At 46.2% G+C, this 18,697-nt stretch overlaps 1 protein-coding gene across 1 annotated transcript in view; it reads right to left on the bottom strand.

The window, feature by feature from the left end:
- Positions 1-10,780: 10,780 nt before the first annotated feature.
- NUP37 (nucleoporin 37) overlaps positions 10,781-18,697 on the bottom strand; it is a 389,676-nt gene continuing 381,759 nt past the window's right edge. The window contains exon 10 of the mRNA XM_069629932.1: positions 10,781-10,957. Coding sequence (XP_069486033.1) covers positions 10,844-10,957 — 114 coding nt within the window. The 3' untranslated portion in view covers positions 10,781-10,843. The remainder of the gene's footprint in view (positions 10,958-18,697) is intronic.

Below are 18,697 nucleotides of genomic sequence, written 5' to 3'. Positions count from 1 at the left end.
TAGCGATTCCTTGACAACTTGGGCTCACCACCTCGTGCTGGTGAGATTGCCTAAGAAGATGAATTTGTTTTGTCAAGTTTCCTTTATGAGTCTAGCTAAGTTTAGCAAAGTTTTGATGTTATTGTGCTGTGAAAAATTGTCCGATTTCATGTGTCTTGCTTGGTTGTCCATTTGTTTTAATTTTTATCTTATTCTTATGGATTTTATGCATTTGATATTTTGAAAGGTTGATTTATTTCAGCCAATACAAATAAAACAAAAATAAATAAATAAATACATTTTTTTAAAAAAGCAGTTTGAATGGTGCCACTCTTGGACTTGATTGAGATTCCAGGCCCAATTTTGGATAAAAGGAGGACTCCTGCAGCCGTTCTTGAGATAATTGTTGGAACCAAGTGCCATACAACGAACAGCACCCCGCTGACGACCCAAATACAACTGCTGAAGCTGACCAGGAGCGACTCCAGTGCTGCCCCAGTGAAACCCTGCTCCTCTGTCCTGATCCCAAGACGGCCTTCATTGGTGCTTCGACCGCTTCACCAATGGGAACAAGCAGTCTCCACCCCTGCTTGAGGATCTGTGGCTTCGGAAGTGTCCCTGGACCAACCAGTGGATTGACCAGCAATCTCCTGGGTTGCCGCACAGCTGCTGTCGCTGTTCTGAGTGCATCCTTGGAACTTAGAGGGTCTCCAACCTGTGGAACAAGATGCCCGCTCCTGAATTTGTAATCTTCTTGCATCAACACAACCTGTGGTGGGCCTGCTCCTTTGTTCGTCCATTGAAGATCGCCTGCCGTCCCCATTGCAACGCGTCATCATCGCTCCTTCATGGTGTCCTGAGGTGGACTACTCTGCAGAAGTCTTCATCTTTTCTATAATGGATATTTTACTGGAAGATGTCTGCAACTGAAATGCTGCACCCACAACCGACCACAATTAAATCCCAATGCTGAAAGTGACCTCTGCACCCACGGCCCCTGGGACTCCATCAACGGGACCAAGCACAGAAGACTGTGTACCCAACAGAATCCAGAACATCAGCAGTGGTCGTGGGGAGAAATTGGATTTAACGTAATTAACATACCAGTTTCTGCCCTCACCCCCAGCACTCCATACCGTTACATGGGCGTAAAGTCCTGTCACTAAAATCACTTTTTCCTGACTTTGGTCGGTGGAGGCGTGTTCACGGATCCCTCCTTAGGCCTATTCTGGTATCTGGCATTGAGTGAATTTACTTAACTGAACTTTAACTTTTTGCCTCTTAATCATAACCACTGGCATCGCAAATCTCATAAACCTACTGGAAAAAATTATATCTTTGGAACCAGTGACTGAGGGGTCAAAATGTGAGGACTGTGAGTGTGTCCTTGCTTACTTTCTCCCCGGCATCCTCTGCTCGGGTGGCCAGGGAAAGGCCTTCGCTCTTGGATCCTCACCCTGGGGGTGGATATACAAGCGAGGATCACCTTGGTGGAGGAGATGTGGGGAGAGGGTGTCCTTGGGTTAGACTTGGTATCCCCCTTTCCCTTATCGAAAAGGCACTCCAAATGTCCCCTTCTTTTATAGGCTTTTGCCAGTCTTTGCTTTATTCATAGAAACAAAATGTCCCACAAACATTTCACTTTAAAACTGGGACGAGGGGAATGCAAATGGGAGTTATGCACACTTCCATTCATTCACACCACTTCGGTACTGAGACGAAAAAGAGGACGGTGGAGGAGTACCATTGCAATAGACAGGCATGTCCAGCTAATAGGCTTAACTATGGTCAGGCAACTGAAGTGAAGGACTTGCACCTGCAACCATGGAACTAGTTTCAGGTGACTAAAAGTCAAGACCGCCCAGTAATGTACGAAAGACAGCCTGGAGAGAACTGGCCTAGAGAGAGAAGCCCTGGAGAGAGACACCTGGAGAGAAGGACACAGCTTATAGTAGCGGAGCAGGCTGGAGAGGTACCTGCAGGAAGGAAGCCGGGCTGAGCACCCTGCTTATGACATGCCTACACAGGCCTACACCTCTTTGAATGCCTCGTCTGCAGGCTCTCTCTCTCCTAGTCATTCTCTCACTGTGGCTACCATCTATCGGCCACTTGGTCAGATCTCCTCCTTCCTCTCTGAGTCCCCGGACCTTTCCACTTCCCTCCTGTGCTCAACCACTCAACTCCTCCTTCTTGGAGATTTTAACAACCACCTGGATGCTGCCAGTCCTTCGCCTGGACTCTTTTGCGACCTCTGCGACTCTCTCTCGCTCCATCCTCTCCTCTGGCCCAACTCACTCTGCAGGGCACACTCTGGATGTTCTGATCTATACAGACCTTCCCCCCTCTCACCATTCCCCTCTCCTGGAGGGACCACTTTCTCCTTTCCCCCCAGCTCACTCTCTCCACCCCTCAGGCCAAGCCAACTCCAGCACTGCCACCTACCTTCTTGGTTATCCGACCCATGAAGCGTGTGTCAGTTGAGGTTTCGCTGCCAATTTCACTCCCCTCCTCATCCTCTGGCTGACTCACACCCTGACACAGCCCTCTCCATGCTCCACTCTGCTATATCTGATAATCTCAATGTTCTGGCCTCTGTGATGAAGATTTGCTTGAAGCCCAAAGCAAAGTGCAACTCCTGGTACAACTCAGATCACCCTTAAACGCAAGTGCATGGTGGCTGAGAGGAAATGGTGTCCGTCTGGTACATCCTCTGACAAACTGGCCAGCCGCCTGCTCCAGAGGCAATACCGGCTCTCTGTCCGCACCAAGAAGAGTGCTCACATCAAAGCCTGCTTCTCTGCGGCATCCAACAACTCGGCCAAACTCTTTAAAATCTTCAAGGAGCTGGCTGATTCTGCTGCAGTGTCTACCTCTCCTGTCCCTTCCCAGGCCCTTTGCACGGCCCTGTCTTCTCATTTCATCTCTAAAACTCTGTCCTCTAACTCTCTTCCTCTCCCCCTGCGCCCTCTACTCCATGCCCTCCCTCTGGCCCTACTTCGGCCACCTCTCCTCCTTCCTTCTCTGCCTTTCCCCTGTTCTGCCCAGATGAGGTTTCTAGCCAAGTCCGATCTATGAAAGCCTCGTCAAAACAGGTTCACCCCTGTTCCTTCAAAACCATCAAGGACCACATTGACACCTTGGCCTCTGCTCTGGCTGACTTCTGCAACCACTCCTTCACTTCTGGAGTCTTCCCCTCCCCATAAGCACTCTCTTGTGCACCCTCTTCTTAAGAAACCCTCTGCCGACCAGTCCTGCCTGGCTAACTACCGTCCAATCTCCAACACTCCCTTCCTGGTCAAACTCCTGGAAAAGCTGGCCATCTCCCAGCTTAATCTTCACACTGAGTCTGTTGGTTGTCTCCACAAGCACCGTTCTGGCTTCAGAGCTGCCAGAAGCACAGAAACTGCTCTCCTGAACATTTGTCAAGACCTGCTATCCAACCTTGATTCCAACACCCCTTGTGTCCTCATCTTAGATCTCTCACCTGCCTTCGACATGGTCAACCATGCCATCCTGCTCAACAGTCTCTGTGATAACCTGGGTATCACTGATCACTCCCTGGCTTGGCTGGCCTCGTTCCTCTCTGATCGACCTCCCAGGTCCAACTTGGGTCCTTCCTTACCTCCATCTCTACCTGTGGTGTTCCCCAGGTGTCTAATCTCTCGCCCTGGCTGTTCAACCAATACATGGCACTTCTTGCCCACCACATTGCCACTCTCTGCCCCACCTTTCAGTGCTATGCGGATGACACAACTCATTTTCAGGCTCCCCTCTGCCACCTCTCATCTCTGACTGTCTGTCTGCTATCCAGGATTGGTGTGCCGCCAACAATCTCTGCCTTAATACCAGTAAGACAGAGATTCTCCTTATCGGCACACCTACTCCCTCCTTTCCTGTCACTCTCTGGCCGGCTTCTCTTGGTCCTCCTTCTGCTCCTACCTGTGTGACTAAAAACCTCTGGGTCATCTTCAACTCCACACTCGCCTTCTCTCCTCACATCTCTGACATCTCTAAGAAGTCACACTACCAGCTGCACCTCCTCAGAGGTATTCTTCCTTTCCTCTCCTTCCCCCACAAACATTCAAAACATTCTGCATTGTCCAGAAGACCTTCTGGGGCCTCAATACCTTCAACTCTCTCATCCTAAATATCTTCCTTCTCGAGCTGTTCGCTCATCCGCCTCCAGCTCCCTCAGGGTCAGTCGCTTCTCCAAGCAACGAGTTGATGGTAGATCTCCATCTTCTGCTGGGGCCTCCCTTTGGAACATCCTCCCTGCCCCCCTGAAACTTGAGAACCATCTCTGGTTCCGAAAGCACCTCAAAACCTTCCTCTTTGCTTCTGCTTTCTCTCCGCCTCTTCCCTGCTTAACTCCTTGCTGAAACTGAACCTGCAATGGTCACCTGGCTACCCTGTGATCTTGGGCCTGGGTCCCCTCCCCGCCAGTTGCACACCTGCACTGCCTCACTGGCAACCCCTGCACTTGGGGACTGTTTTCTGTATCCCTACAGTCCCTCTCCAGCACTTGACACCTGATGTCTGCACTTACCCCTGCACTTGCCACCAGCCGGACGCACCGCTTACTTATTGCTTTTATTTATTCTATTTATTTTACTGTCGATCCCATGTACTGTACTGCCCCTCCCCCCGCACTTTTCCCCTGCCCCTGCACTTGCGCAATCTCGATTTCACCTGGCCTATTAAGATTGTTGTCTCTGTCCTCCCTCTGTTCCCCCTCCCTTGCCTCATCGCGCCTTGAAACACTTGTGTATAAGGTGCGTTATAAATGCCATATCATAAAAGATACCAGGGCCAAGGCTGGCTGTGAGAGGATCGCGAAGTCTGCAGTCGGCCTTGCGCTGTGTCCACAGCAGGAGCTGTGGGATATCTAACTTCCCGGACCGCCGCAGGCACTGCTGGCAGCTTCTGCTGTGGAAAAGCGGAACGCGCAGCAAGACTCAACGATGGCAAATGCTGCTCACTGGGGCTCCCGGGAGGAACGAGCAGAGCGAAAGGAATTCGGGAAGGAGGAACCAGATGCCAGAGGAGCGGCAGCCTACCAGTGAGTGCAAGAAAGGCAACACTCATACCGGGGCACTCTAGGGGCTGGAAGCAGGCATATTTAAATACTGAATGAACTGAAAACCATTACAGTACTATGAAAGACCAAATTAAGGATTTTGTAATGCAGCACAAGCCGCAAAGTGGCATAAGTACTTTTGAGAGTACAACAAGCATTATTGACTACCGAACTGAATGAAAGATGTGATGAACAGGTTAAAATACAGCGCAAGATAAAAGCAAGTGACAAGTGTTTATGAATAACGTGAAAAGCAAGCAATGAGCACTTATGAATAATGTGAAAGCAAGGTGGTGGAAAACGGGGGAACACCACAGAGTGAGATGTGTGAAATACCAGCTGTGGCAAAGCCCAAAAGACTGATAAGGAGAATATGGTGGTATGAGATACAAGTTGTAGCACAGCCGAGAGACTGCCAAGGAGTATCTAAAATCAGTGTGGGCCAAAGATACAAAGGTGTGGGAGATACACATTGTGGCAAAGCCAAGAGACTGTCAAGGAGAATCTGAAGGTATTCAGTGTCAAGGGTTATTGGTTGCGTGAGCTGTAATGGGTGGACTGTGTGGTCCGACAACTGCACCTAGACCGAGTGAGCTCTGCTTGAAAAGAGCCAAGGAAACCCAATATAAAGAAGTTGTATTTGATGACAATTGCTGAAGAGAATGAGAAAGAGAGAAATTAATGTAAACTGTTGAAAAGCCTTTATGTTTATTAAAAAGTTGAACTAGAAATATTTTTGAAAGCGAGGAGATTTGCACCGATTGTAGCTTTGAAGCTGGAAGAGCTGACCTCTTGGGGAAGGGAACCCGAGACTTTGTGAACTGTGTTGAACTCTTGAGAAGGGAACCCCCCGCGAGACCTTTTAGAACTGTTTTTGAACTTGGGGAGGGGAGGCTGATCATACGCTAGGAGCTGGAAGAAGCTCTAAACTTTATTTTGAACACTATTTCTTTTGCTGATGACATCCCTACACATTGTATAGACACAGAATATACTTATTCTTCAGGTAGGGAAATTCAACCTTGGCACAGAGAAAGTTAGGCCTTACTCCAACCTGACATTTAAGAAAAATAGCCTTTTGTTTTAGAAAGAAAGTTGAATCCCTTGTCTGTGTCTTACTTCATGATGCCTTCACGGGATACATCGGTATAGTTTTCTCACAAGTCTCCATTTTATTAAATAAGGGGTGAGACAAACGCCTATCTTTCCCAACCCTAGCAAACTAAAGCTAAAGAAAAATGACCTAATGTCCAAAGATATCTGTCCCTCACACGAATACATACAACAAAATCATACAGGTAATATCTGGCTGTTCAAAGTTCATAACATATATTTAAATTCAAACAAAGTTTATAAACATGAATCCTTGTGACCAGGGTTCGAACCCCTTCCCTGTGATCAATTCAGGAAGTTTCAAACCATAGTTCATTATAAGGAAAGTTCTCATAACTAGCCACGTTCCCCTCCAGATATAATACAAAGTTCTTTACATTCATTATAATCCTTTACTTGGCAAAGTGACGGTTTTAATTCCAAAGGATTTCTCACACCTAAAAACAAATTGCAAATTTTCCACAACCTTCTGCTTGGCAACCAAAAACATGTTCTCTTCACACATCAAGTCAGAAGTCAATGTTCTTTTCTCTGAAGGTCAATCACTTCTCATCACATCGTATTTCTCTTCATAAGCAATACTTTAGTCAGGAGGGTTCATTCAAAAGAATATACTTCAGTCAGAATAATTACACAACAGTTCTTCAAACACGGTAGTGGAATTGCCACTCCCCCCCCCCGACAATCCTTTATCACACTCACAGTACTTCAAATTATCTTCGTCCTGGTCCACTCGCCTGCCAGGACTCACTACTATGTGTCCCTTTCCTGGTTTACTCATCTGCCAGGGTAAAACTGCTACTACCACAACTTGTACTCTGTTGTAAGGCTTGTTACAAACTTTCCACACTTATATCCTCTACGGGGAAAGTCGAACCAACAACTGCTTCTTGGGTTATTCTTTTGACTTCCAACATTATTGGCTCACACCTTCTTCCACAGATATACTGTGCAAAAGGACACAGATCATCACATTGATCTGTTTGCCATAGGCAATGCAGGTTACAGTTCTCTCCCCCTTGCTCCTTTCTACAAGGAGGGCTTTTTCTCTTGCAGTCTTTGACTTCTTTCTACACAACCTATTGGCTGCTGGCAATGTAGTTCGCAACTTTCTTCCACCAGGTATCTTGTTCTGGGACTGTTATATTCAAATTGCCTTGATGTCGCTCTCCGCATTCTTTGACTTTGACAATGCAGTTTATAATGTCCCGTCGTCGGATATCCCTCTTTAGGAAAGTTGTATCCCCTTTGTTTTACTATTGCTCCTCTTTGGCAAAGCGGGTTACAATATTCCCCTATTCAACATCTCTTAATAGGAGAGTTGTGCCCAGCTTTAATTCAAAGGTTCGGTATTCAAAATGCTCAGTCTTACACAGCAGTCTACTTTGGAGCACCGCAGGGTCACCTATTAGGGAGGCATGCTATCACAAGTATGGTACTGACACAAGAGATACAATTCAAAAAATGTTATTCAGTTTTCAGGGTTTGAAAAAACTCCCGCTTTGCCCTATAGCTATGACAGGAGTAGTCTCTACAATCAAATAATAAAGAGAACAGTCCTAGTCAGTCTCTGCCAAATTAAAATGGCCTATACTAACAAAACCTAAATCCTGCCCCATCTCTTATACAAAAAGTGTGTAATGGGGAATATGTATGCAAAGGAAAGTGTTCTAACAAAGAATCAAGATGGCTGAGTCAGCTCTCCTCCCCACGTTGGACAGCACGGAGTAAGGCGGCTGCCATAGACAGGATGACATACTCTGGCTCAGGTTCTCAACACAAAGGCAGTTCAAAACGTGGATCAAGGCCCACCTGACCTTCCATGTTAAAGTCTCCAATTCCAGCTTTCAAAAGTTGTTTCGCAGTTCAACAAAAAGTTCACAGTTCAACAAAAAGTATACGTAGTTCTCCCTCCGTCGGGCTCAGACCTTTCAATAACAGCACTTGCAGGGGTTCGCTTCTCCAACCTTAATTCAATTCTTAAGGGGTTCCCTTCCCCCAACTTATCACATTTCCGGTCTCCCTCAGTCGGGCTCAGACCTTTTCCGATTTGAAGACTTTTGAATGTGCACGTTTTTTTACTATTGACCCCTGCAGGACCTCTTAGACTTGGCCCGAATGCCAGACTCTTGTGTTAATGGCCCTAGTGTCTCTTGGTGTGGGTAGTTCAGTATCATAAGCACAAAAGTTCAACATTCACTTTTTCACTTCCCCTTTTTGGTGGGGTTAATCTTGACCATTACGTATTTTAGAGTTCATTCACGTTGTTGCTTTATAACACGACCTTTCACCTTTCTCAAAGACCTTCGAGTGGGCTACTTTCCTTCACCGGACAACTTTGCTACTCTGTATCACTCGCTTCATAGTCATCGACAATTTAAACTTCACCACAGGCCTGCCTTCATTCATGTCTCATCCTCACAGGTGCAGCCTCCAATTTTGAGATATACTGTTGCAACTTCAATGTTTCTTTAACACACACACCAGCCTTTTATGTCACTCGCCAATTCACCGGCTGTGCGCATTCTTTTCTTGTCTTGGCGGTTTTAATTCATGAGTCAAGGTTAATACCACAGGCTTGGTCTCGCCTCTCCGACTTTGTCATTCAACAGAAGAGTCACTGGCAACCTTGAAACACAATGCATTCTTCTTGTCTGAGATTTTGCCTTCTCCACTTATCTTTCACGTCTCTTCTGAGGCAACAACCTCCTGTAGGGATCTCCTGGGTTTCTCTACCCTTTGCTCCCGTCCTTCTCTCGGTCACTCTGCTCCAGTAGGTTTGCCTTTGCCCCGGAAGTCCTGCTCCTTCTTGTGTTCCACATTGCTCAGAGTGTGTCTCTATGTTCCACCTTTTATCCATGTTGGGAGAGCTAATGGATAGCAGATGTGGGTGATTAAAGTCAAGTGCCTGACTTTGCCTGACCCGATTAGCAGGACATGTCCAATGAGATGCTTGGGTGCGAGTCTGTCTTTCCCCAGAGCGTACTGTCTGTGTGAAAGTATTTGTGTCGGGGAAGGAAGTTGCAGTCTCTAGATAACACACCTGGTAGGATGGGGTATGGGTACAGGAAAGGGGGGAATACTGCGTCTCACCATCGGTTGCCTCACCTCCACTCCTTGAAGACCCCTCAGTCAGGTGATCCTCCCGCACTGGTCCACACCCAGGAACTGGATCCAAAAGCGATGGCTGTGTCCTGGCCACCTGGAAGACAAGTCCCTGAGGGCTAGCTAGTGAGGCACCCTTTGGTTTCTCACACACCTGTACCAAGCCAACTCACCAGTATATCCTGGCATCTCTTTCCGACTCGCCGGTTCCGATTCTTTGTTTGTAGGGATTCTCTCTGTGTTTGACAGCTCCGGTCAGTCTGCCGCTGCTCGAGCTACCTGTCCATGGAGCGGTCACAGCTTCCTACGCTCTCCGGTGACAACCTTACACCGCAGCGGGATACAGGACAGATAGAGCTTCGCTCTCCTTTGGGGTCGCTGGCCTAAATACTGCATCCTGATACACACCCTCTGCATAAAAACAGAATCCCGACTTCCACCACGTTCTCTGCAGGGCGTCCCGCTGGCCGCACAGCGGCGACTCCAACTACCGCTTCTTCCTGCTGCTCTCTCCTGGCCCGAAGCTGGACCCCACTTTTGCGTCTGAATACTAAGATTATTATGGGACGTGAAGTCCACAATGTTCTTATAGTTGTTGTAAGCACAAAATCCTCAATTCTATAATGAGCTATCAGGACAGCAGGATCATTAGGGAAATTGTTTAGAGGATTCTCCCATTCGTCCTAAAGCGAGTTCCCTCCCATGTGATCCTCCTGCATAATACCAACCCCGGGGTCAGGAAGCGGCTGCCTTTCCCTGGTCACATGAGAAGAGTTACAGGTCAGGGTTTTTGGGATAATCACCTCTGATTCATCACATGACCTGTGGGAAAAATTGCCCCAAACCAACTCAGGGTTGGACTTTTTAAGAGCTAGGGAAACTGTTCATGGTTATTCTAAAGTGTGTTTGCTACACTTCATGCATACAAGTCAGGGGACAGTAACGGCTAGCTTTCCAGATATTTTGGACTACAACTCCCATGATCCCTCACCATTAACCACGCGGTTTAGGGCTGAGATTTGTAGTCCAAAAACATCTGCAGAGCCAAAGATTGCAGACTCCTGATATAAGTCCTCCTTGTATTTTACTGGTTATTGAAGTATATGCTGTCTCTTTCTTCTTCCAAGGGTGATAGTTTTATAGTGTTTGTATGAAAATGTTTCCCCAGAGGTTATTCGCTTGGTGCGTATTTTAAAGAACTAATAAATCATTGCATGTGCTTCTACTTACTGTATAACTGGAAGAATTGCTCTGTGTGGGATCGTTGTAGCCCTAGACAACTCAGCCTTCCCGAGACTAAGCTTTCTCACTCTGTTACTGCACCTTGCTTGAGTTTGGTCAAAATCTCAGCATCTCCCTGTTCACCATAATAGGGCGGACTTCCAAAATCCACCAGCAGGGTGGATTTTGGAAATCCATCCTAACAGTAATATTACGATGGATCTGGCATTACATGAAAAACCAGAGAGTAGCATTATTGGCACCAATGAATAGTGGAAAAGGGTACATGATTGCATTTTTTGCGTTTTATTAGAGAAAAGTTACATAAATTGTACAAACTGGTCTTATTTACATTTCAGTAACCCAAAATAGCAGTTTACGATATCCACCGATGACACAGATTGGAAGAGTTCGGTGCCAACTTAAACCAGATCCCGCTGATGCTGAACCAATCAGAATAGGCTGTAAAAAAAAAAGAAGAAAAAAAAAATGTTACTCACAGTTGCTGGCTAAACTCAAAGACGCTAGGAGAAAATGTTACCAATACAACTGAAACACTCTGTTGTACTTCTTTTAAATTATGTTTTTATTTTAGACTTTTACTATAAGTAAAAGAAGACAATGACATAAATACACAAGGATTTGCAATGAATTCCAAACTAGGCCCAGACTCCATCCCTGTGGGATCAGATCACTGTCTAGATCGCAGAACTAGAGTCATCACTATTGTAAGGGTGTAGAAGTAGGACTGACACAGTGGTGGCATGGGGAAGACTTTTAATCAAAATATAAACAAAAGAAAAACCCATCTTGTCTTATTTCTAAGAGGTGTTTGTCTACCTAAACTAAAATTCTTATGGGTCTGTCAGAATGTCTGAAGTAAAAAGTACACTGTCCTGTGCCAGAATCCCAACTCTTTCCCTTACACTATAAACTAAACTGAAGTAGTAACAGGTTTCTTTGGTTCAGGAGAACAACCCTTTTCTTCTGAACAAGGGATCAAAAACCTTCACTGTATAAAGATGAGAGTTCTCAAAATAAAGTTCAAACCCAACTGATGGGGAACGGTCGCCCTTCCCATGGCTTTTCTCAGGTTTGTACGGCTGTTCAACAACTGGTGGGGGAATGTCTCCCTTCCGCTGGCCTCGTTTTATGTGCGGGTCCCAGACCCCAGTTGACAGACCTGGTTCACTCCCCTGCCAGGTACTGTGCCGAAGAAGAGGGATTGGACTTCTCTCCCTACTTGGTTGTGGGTCCCAGGCCCCCACGTTATCTTGTGTATCTGGTGTACCTAGTTCACTACCCTGCCAGGTATTCTCTTGACTCTTTCTCCTTACTGCCGTCTCTGTTCCTCTGTGTGGGGGTAACAGCCCCTGGTTCTCTGCTTCTCTGGTCTTCCTTGCTTTCCCCAACAACCTTGTTACCTTCGGGTTTGTTGATGGATCTTTGTTGCAGATGTGGAGCGCTCCTGCAGTTCCATTTGGTTTCCCACGTCTTCTCTTTCTCACGGGCTCTGCTCTATGCACGGCGGCTGCGCAGTGATGGGCTCCAGACCCTGGTTACTGGGCTTCTCGCCGAGTAAGGAGCACTCCTGTTGCTCCGTTTTGTTTCCCGCGTTCCTTCTGTGAGAAACTAGAGGATGTCTCACCCGCTCGTTCCCGGGGATCTCTCTCTCAGGTGGCCAGGGCACAGCCATCACCTTTGGATCCAGACCCTGGGGGTGGACCAGTGCACGAAGATCACCTGGGTGAGGGGTACTTTGGGGACTGGGGGTTAGACAACCGAATGCGAGATGCAGTATTCCCCCCTATTTTGTTTATCCAACCCATCCTTTGTTTTAGGATGCTCCAAGGTTCCAACGCCCCCCCCTTTTTTTTTTTACACAAACACTGGGACTAGGGAAGAGGGTGACAGAGTGAAACAACATCAACGTTCTCACATTGTACTGGCCATGTCCCAATAATCTGGTCAGTCAAAAGGCAGAACCCAAAGAGACACTCTGAGCAAGGTGGAGCACGAGTACGAGCAGGACTTCTGGAACAAAGGTAAACCTATTCGAGCAGAGCGAGAGCAGCGGGTCAGAAAACCCCAGAGTTCCCTACTGGAAGTCGGTGCCTCAGACAGGCCGTGAGAGACACATGGAGAAGTCCACATCCCGCAAGTGAAAACTGCATTGTGTTTCAAGGATGCCAGCGACCCTCCCAGGTGAACGGCAGAGTTGGGGAGGTGAGGCCAAGCCTGTGGTACTAACCTGGACTTGTGAATTGGAAATCGTAAAGCAAAGAAAAAATGCACACAGCCGGTGAGTGGGCAAGCGACCTGTGTGTGAAAGTTTGAAATAGCAACATTTTATCACAAATTAATCTGCACACTTGTGAATGAGAAGCGAGGAAAGGCAGACCTGTGAATGAACTTTGAAGTAAAAGGAAACTGCGAGTTCAGCGATACTAAGTAACGGAGTGGTCCGGCGAAAGGAAGTAGCCCACTCGAAAGTCTCTGTGAAAGGTAAATTGCTCGAAGCAAACATACAGCAAAAGTGATATGGAAACATTTAACTCCTAGAAAGGGGAAAGTAAAAGTTGGACTATACATTTTGAGTCGGAGTGGTCCTGCAGTGGTCTGAAAAGTTAGCCACGCACATTCGAAAGCCTTCAACATCCGAAAGTGGTCCAAGCTCGACAGAGGGAGACCCCAAGTAAAGTAAGCATGGGGAATGGAGCCCCTGCAAGTTTGTGTAGAACTTTATTGTGAATGGTCTGAACCCGACAGAGGGGGACCTTTGTGAACCTTTTGGTTGAAACATTATTTTCAGAAGTCGAGAAAAGAGACCTAAAATGTGGAGGGTCAGATGGGCCTCGATCCATGTTCTGGAACTGTATTTGTGTTGGAAGCCGAGCTAGAGTGTGTCATACTGCTTACAGGGACAGTCTTACTCTGAGGTCCAACGTGGGTAGGAGAGCTGGTTCATCCACATTCATTCGATTACTGATCTTTCATTTTGCATACATTTTGCATACATTTCTCCTTTATTCACTTTTTTGTACACGAGACAGGGCAGGGATTAGGTTTTGTCAGCATAGGCTATTTTGATTTGACAGACTCCACTAGGACTGTGTTATTTATTATTTGACGGTCGAAACTACTCCCATCTTAGATCTTAGCTATAGGGCAGACTACAAGTTTCTTCAACCCCAACCATTTCAATAAAGGTTTTACAAATTGTACCCATTGTGTCAATGTCATACTTGTGATCCCATGCCTCCCCTACTGGTGTCAGGAACGGGTTACCACTCAATTGAGACAAATTGGGGGACCCCACAATTCCAGAAACAGTCATAGAGCCTCAGACCCCTCTACTGCCACAAAAGAATCCATATGCTTTGATATTTGTAGCAGTAGAGAAGCCAGTGTCCCTCCCGGGAAAAGAGGGATGATTATCACAGACTTCGTCCTAATACACCCTGCGGGTTATATAAGATTGGCCCAAAAATCTGGCCTGGAAGTTTGGTCTAGAGGTCCAGCCAGGCATCATAGATCCAGACTTTTGGGGAGACAAAGGTTCTACTACAGAACCATGGCAAAACTCCATTTGAAATACACTGTGGTGACAAAATGGCAGAGAATTCTGGAGAAGGCTCCATTTCCCTGTTTTAAGGGAGAAAGTGAACCAGAGGAAACGGGGGTAGCTTAGGCTTTGGAGAGACTGATTAAACATCTATCCCTGAGGCAGAGAGGGAAGAAGAACCTACCATCCCTCCCGATCTAGCCTTCGCCCAAATAATCCATTACTCGCAAAGGCTTTCGTAACAGTGATTCCGGAGGGAGAAGCAAGGAAAGAAGACGATTTTCAGAAGCTCTCAAGTGTCAATCGAAAGACTTTAAAGAAACTCCTATTGGGGTAAAACCGCACAGGGGAACCCCCAAACACACGTTACCAAGACCACTCCAATTTCAAACTAACTTGGAATCTAAACATGGACTAAGCTCTCTAGATGAATGCAAATATTTAATCATTAGGCATGTTTATATCTAATCAATGAATTTGAATTGATTTTTCTGTTATAAATCCCTCCTGATGAGCCAATAGATTTGGTGAAACACGTGTAGAGGGCACTACTATTTAAGAACAATTTTTCGAGGATCATTTTTGGAATAAAAAAGCCTCATGATACAACAAACATGATTTTTGGAACATCATTTAACCTATAGTTATCGTTAACTTCAGGTGCGCTAGAAGGTGACTTGAACATTCTGTTCATATATTCCGGAGGGAGAAGGACAAAAAAAGGGAACCCTTTTTTCCTACTGAAACAGGGATTATTATATAGAAAGGAAACCTCCAGAGAAGGCCCATGTAAAACTCAGTAATACCGAAAACCCATCGCAGGATCATGCTAGAGATTGCACATCCTCATGCGACAGGTGGACATCTAGGACAATCTAAAAACCAAGCTCATATCAGTGGGGAATTCTACTGGCCAGGTATCCACGTGACATGTGAAATATGCCAGAAAATCAGCTCACAGATTCCCTTACCTGCCCCCCTCTAAACCCCTTACCAATAATAGAAGTCCCTTTCTCCTGAATTGGAATGGATATCACTGGACCGTTGGAAACCTCTAAACTTGGTAATAAATATGTTCTCGAACTTGTTGTTTACGTTACCCGATACCCAGTAGTGTTCCCCATGCGGAACAATACAACCCAGCAAATCTTAAAACACCTACTACCATTCATTTCTAGGGTTGGTTTCCGCAGGGAAATTCTAACAGATCAGGGATTCAACTTCATGAGTAAATGTATAGGTGACGTCAAGGAATTACAACACATTACTACCTTAAGAACCTCAGTTTACCTAACGTGGGGAGGAGAGTCGGTTCAACCGCATTTATTCATTTGAAGACTGATCTTTCCTTTTGCATACATTTCTCCTTTATTACTTTTTGTACAAGAGATTGGGCAGGCATTAGGTTTTGTTAGCATAGGCCATTTTGATTGGACAGACTCTACTAGGACTGCGTTATTTATTTGATGAACGAGACTACTCCCATCTTAGTTATAGGGCAGACTAGGAGTTTCTCCAACCCCAACCATTTCAATAAAGGTTTTACAAATTGTACCCATTGTGTCAGTGCCATACTTGTGATACCATGCCTCCCCTACACTTATCTCTCACAGGCTCTTCTCTCTCTGCAGCAACTCCGCAGACGTGTGGTTCCGGGGCTCCCGCTCTCTCTTCAATTGGCTGACTGCAGACCGAAATGTGACGTCGCCTCGGCATCCTTCTCTTTGCCCCAAGCTGGACAGCTTCCAGGCTCTCGGCTCCTTCTGGGAGGATCTACCCTTTCTGGTAGTCCTTCCTTCCTTTTTATGACTGGGCTTGTTTTACTTGGTCACTGTGGTCAAGACCGCCGAGGTTGGTTCTGCAGTGTATTCTTTAAGGATTCGCAGCTCTTCCTCATCTCAGTGGTTTTCCATATTAGTTACATTAATTCCTGCCCACTCTTCCTCGTCTCAATAGTTTCTATCTCTGTAACTTTATAAAAGCATATGGGAGAGGATGTTCGGGATAGAGATAGTGAGGTTGAAGGAGAGGTGTGGGTGTTGTGTGTATACCGCGTTCTCCCTGAACCTCGTCCCTCGTCCCATAAGGGGTTTTCCTCCCCATGTGACCCTCCCTCGGTGCACCACCCCCAGATGAACTAGTGGATAGTGTCCGCACCATCCTGGCCCCACAGGAAGGGTCTCCTACGGGAGGAGGGACGACATCCATGATTAGTCAAACTATGGTGATGCAGAGTCAGTGCAGTCACAATGCTCATTTGTACCTTGGACGCCATTCCCTGTCGGCTCTGATCACCCTAGTCTTCACCTGTGACATGAGTCACCTCTAAGAAGATGCGCGGTTAGTGCAGCCACTGGGCCCACTTGTCTCCTGGACTGAAAAACGATGTCTAGTCCACTTGACTCAGTGTAAACACCCCAGGCCTACTACTCTCCACCAGAGCAGTGCCAACGGGCAATGCACCCTCATATCCATCTCCTGGCACTGGTTGTAAGCATGAATATTAGATGCTTGAGCAGTGCAACTTAGATGTTTTGTTCAGGTTATACTTCAGTGGCCTGTAGCGAGGTTTACAGACCAGAGATAGTCACCAGTAATGCCATTAATCAAGTAGTTACTCCCTGAGCACACATCTTCACCCTGGAGATTAAAATTGTCTAGCTGCCATACCAGAGATCAATTTGCTGAGTACAACCAAGTGGCAATGCTTCACAAAACTAGCAAGAACAGACTGAGTAGCATTATTGTTTATTTTACTTTATTACATTTGTAATGTGCACAATGAACCCATAGGCATGATGGCGCAGGCACAAACAAACAAAAATACATAAAAGGTACATATTGTCGGTAGAAAAAATACCAGCGGGAGAGCAGAAAGTATGAAGTGACTGTGACAACCGTCTCTCTATCACACAGCCTATCTAACATTTATCATTAATGCCACAGTTATTGATGTTCAATAACAAAGCAGGACAATACTCTGCTAAAGAGAAATACGCCAAACCTAGGAGAAAGTCCAAACCTGAATGGGGGTAGGTCTTTAGAATGAACCATTTGTGCCAAATCCCTGTGGAGGGTAGACCAGCCATGGTGAGGGCAGATGGTACGTGTCCAGTCACTGTTCAGGGCACACCCACCATGTCGAGTGCAGACCAGATGGCAGCAACAATTCTGCTGCAAGGTAGGCCATAAGGCTTATTGTGCTGTGGCACCCTTTTAAATCAATATTCTGTCTGCAACGCCTGAATTTCTGTTGTGCTTCATACGAATATCATAGCAGCATTGGCGCTGAGCCCACCATTTGTTTGCTACCTTCTCCTGCAAAGTGAACCTCCATTTCGTGCGCATCGGAAGTGGATCAGAAGTGGCTGTTGGACTGTAGCTGTAGCTGCCCAAAACCCTGCTCCTCGCTCTTTCCATGATGTTGGGATCGTCGTCGGTGAGAGGAAGTTCCTGACCCGCCGTAACAGTGTTTCAACTTTCACTCGTTTTGGACTGAGCGTCCATAGGCACGCCCCCTGCCTCCCGCGCCATTGGCCACGATCCACTTCCTATAATTGGGCTGATGCATGCGCATCGCGCATCAGAAATGGATCAGAAGTGGCTGTTGGGCTGTTAGGTGTGGTGGCGTGCATGTGGGCAGAGTGCTGGTATCCTATATTTTGAAATTTGGTTTCCCTAATAAGATTTATATGCATGGTTATATGTGTTTTATTCCTATCTATTTGATACCTATAACGGACAAATATTTTTGTGGTTGTTCCTGATCCTGTATAGCACGTGTTCTGTATTTTGGTGATAGGTGTGCAGACCTTTTATAAGCACTAAGTCTATATCTGAGGGTTGCTGCTCCAAGTCCTATGAATATGGTTAACGGGCTCAGGAGTGGTAGGAAGCTTAATTGGGCAATGAGTCCCGTCATAACACCTTTGGATTTGTCCAATGAAAGATCTTCACATGAAGATCCGGGTAATCTTGATGTCAATTTTGATGCCATTCAGGATGCGGTGGTTAACTACGAATGTAGTGACTATAGTCTCAATAATTTGCCTCTGCCCCCTGCTGTGATTGAGGATGGTATTGTTACTCCGAATCCTTCAAAAAATGATGGAGTTCAGTGTTCAAATGATGAAGTGGTAACTTTGAATGCCTAAAAGATTGAACAAATACAGAGTATGAATGAGGAAGGGGGGGGGGGTAACCTTTGAAGCATCTAAAATTGATCAGATGCAGGGTACTAATGAGGAAAGTGCTCTATTAGAGGACGTTCCTAAAATGGGATATCGTGCCTCATCTAAACTCGCATCCTCACCGATTAAATATAATGTTAATGAGGTAAATGAATTCAATGTGCCCCTGAATATGCCCCCCAGTGAGACTGAGCTGGATGAGAAGTAAGCTTGATTCTAGAAATCGTAATAATCGAGTGTTGGGGGGCCTGAACGACTGTTCTATTCTTGGTCCGGCTATTGAGATGGAAGTGGGTAAGAGAATGAGATTCTCTATGGGGCCATCTACTCCTCTCTCAAATAGAATGATGGGTAGAGAGGATGTCCATATGTTTAGTTTACCAACCCATTATGGACACGACCGCCACTCTTTTGTGGGAAATTTGAGTGAAGATGGTGACTATGATG

The sequence above is a fragment of the Ambystoma mexicanum genome, chromosome 12 (genome assembly GCF_040938575.1).
Source record: "Ambystoma mexicanum isolate Mex_15411 chromosome 12, UKY_AmexF1_1, whole genome shotgun sequence".
Taxonomy (NCBI): Eukaryota; Metazoa; Chordata; class Amphibia; order Caudata; family Ambystomatidae; genus Ambystoma; species Ambystoma mexicanum.
Note: the sequence above shows the minus strand (reverse complement) of the source record. Positions and strands in the feature narration are given on the sequence as shown.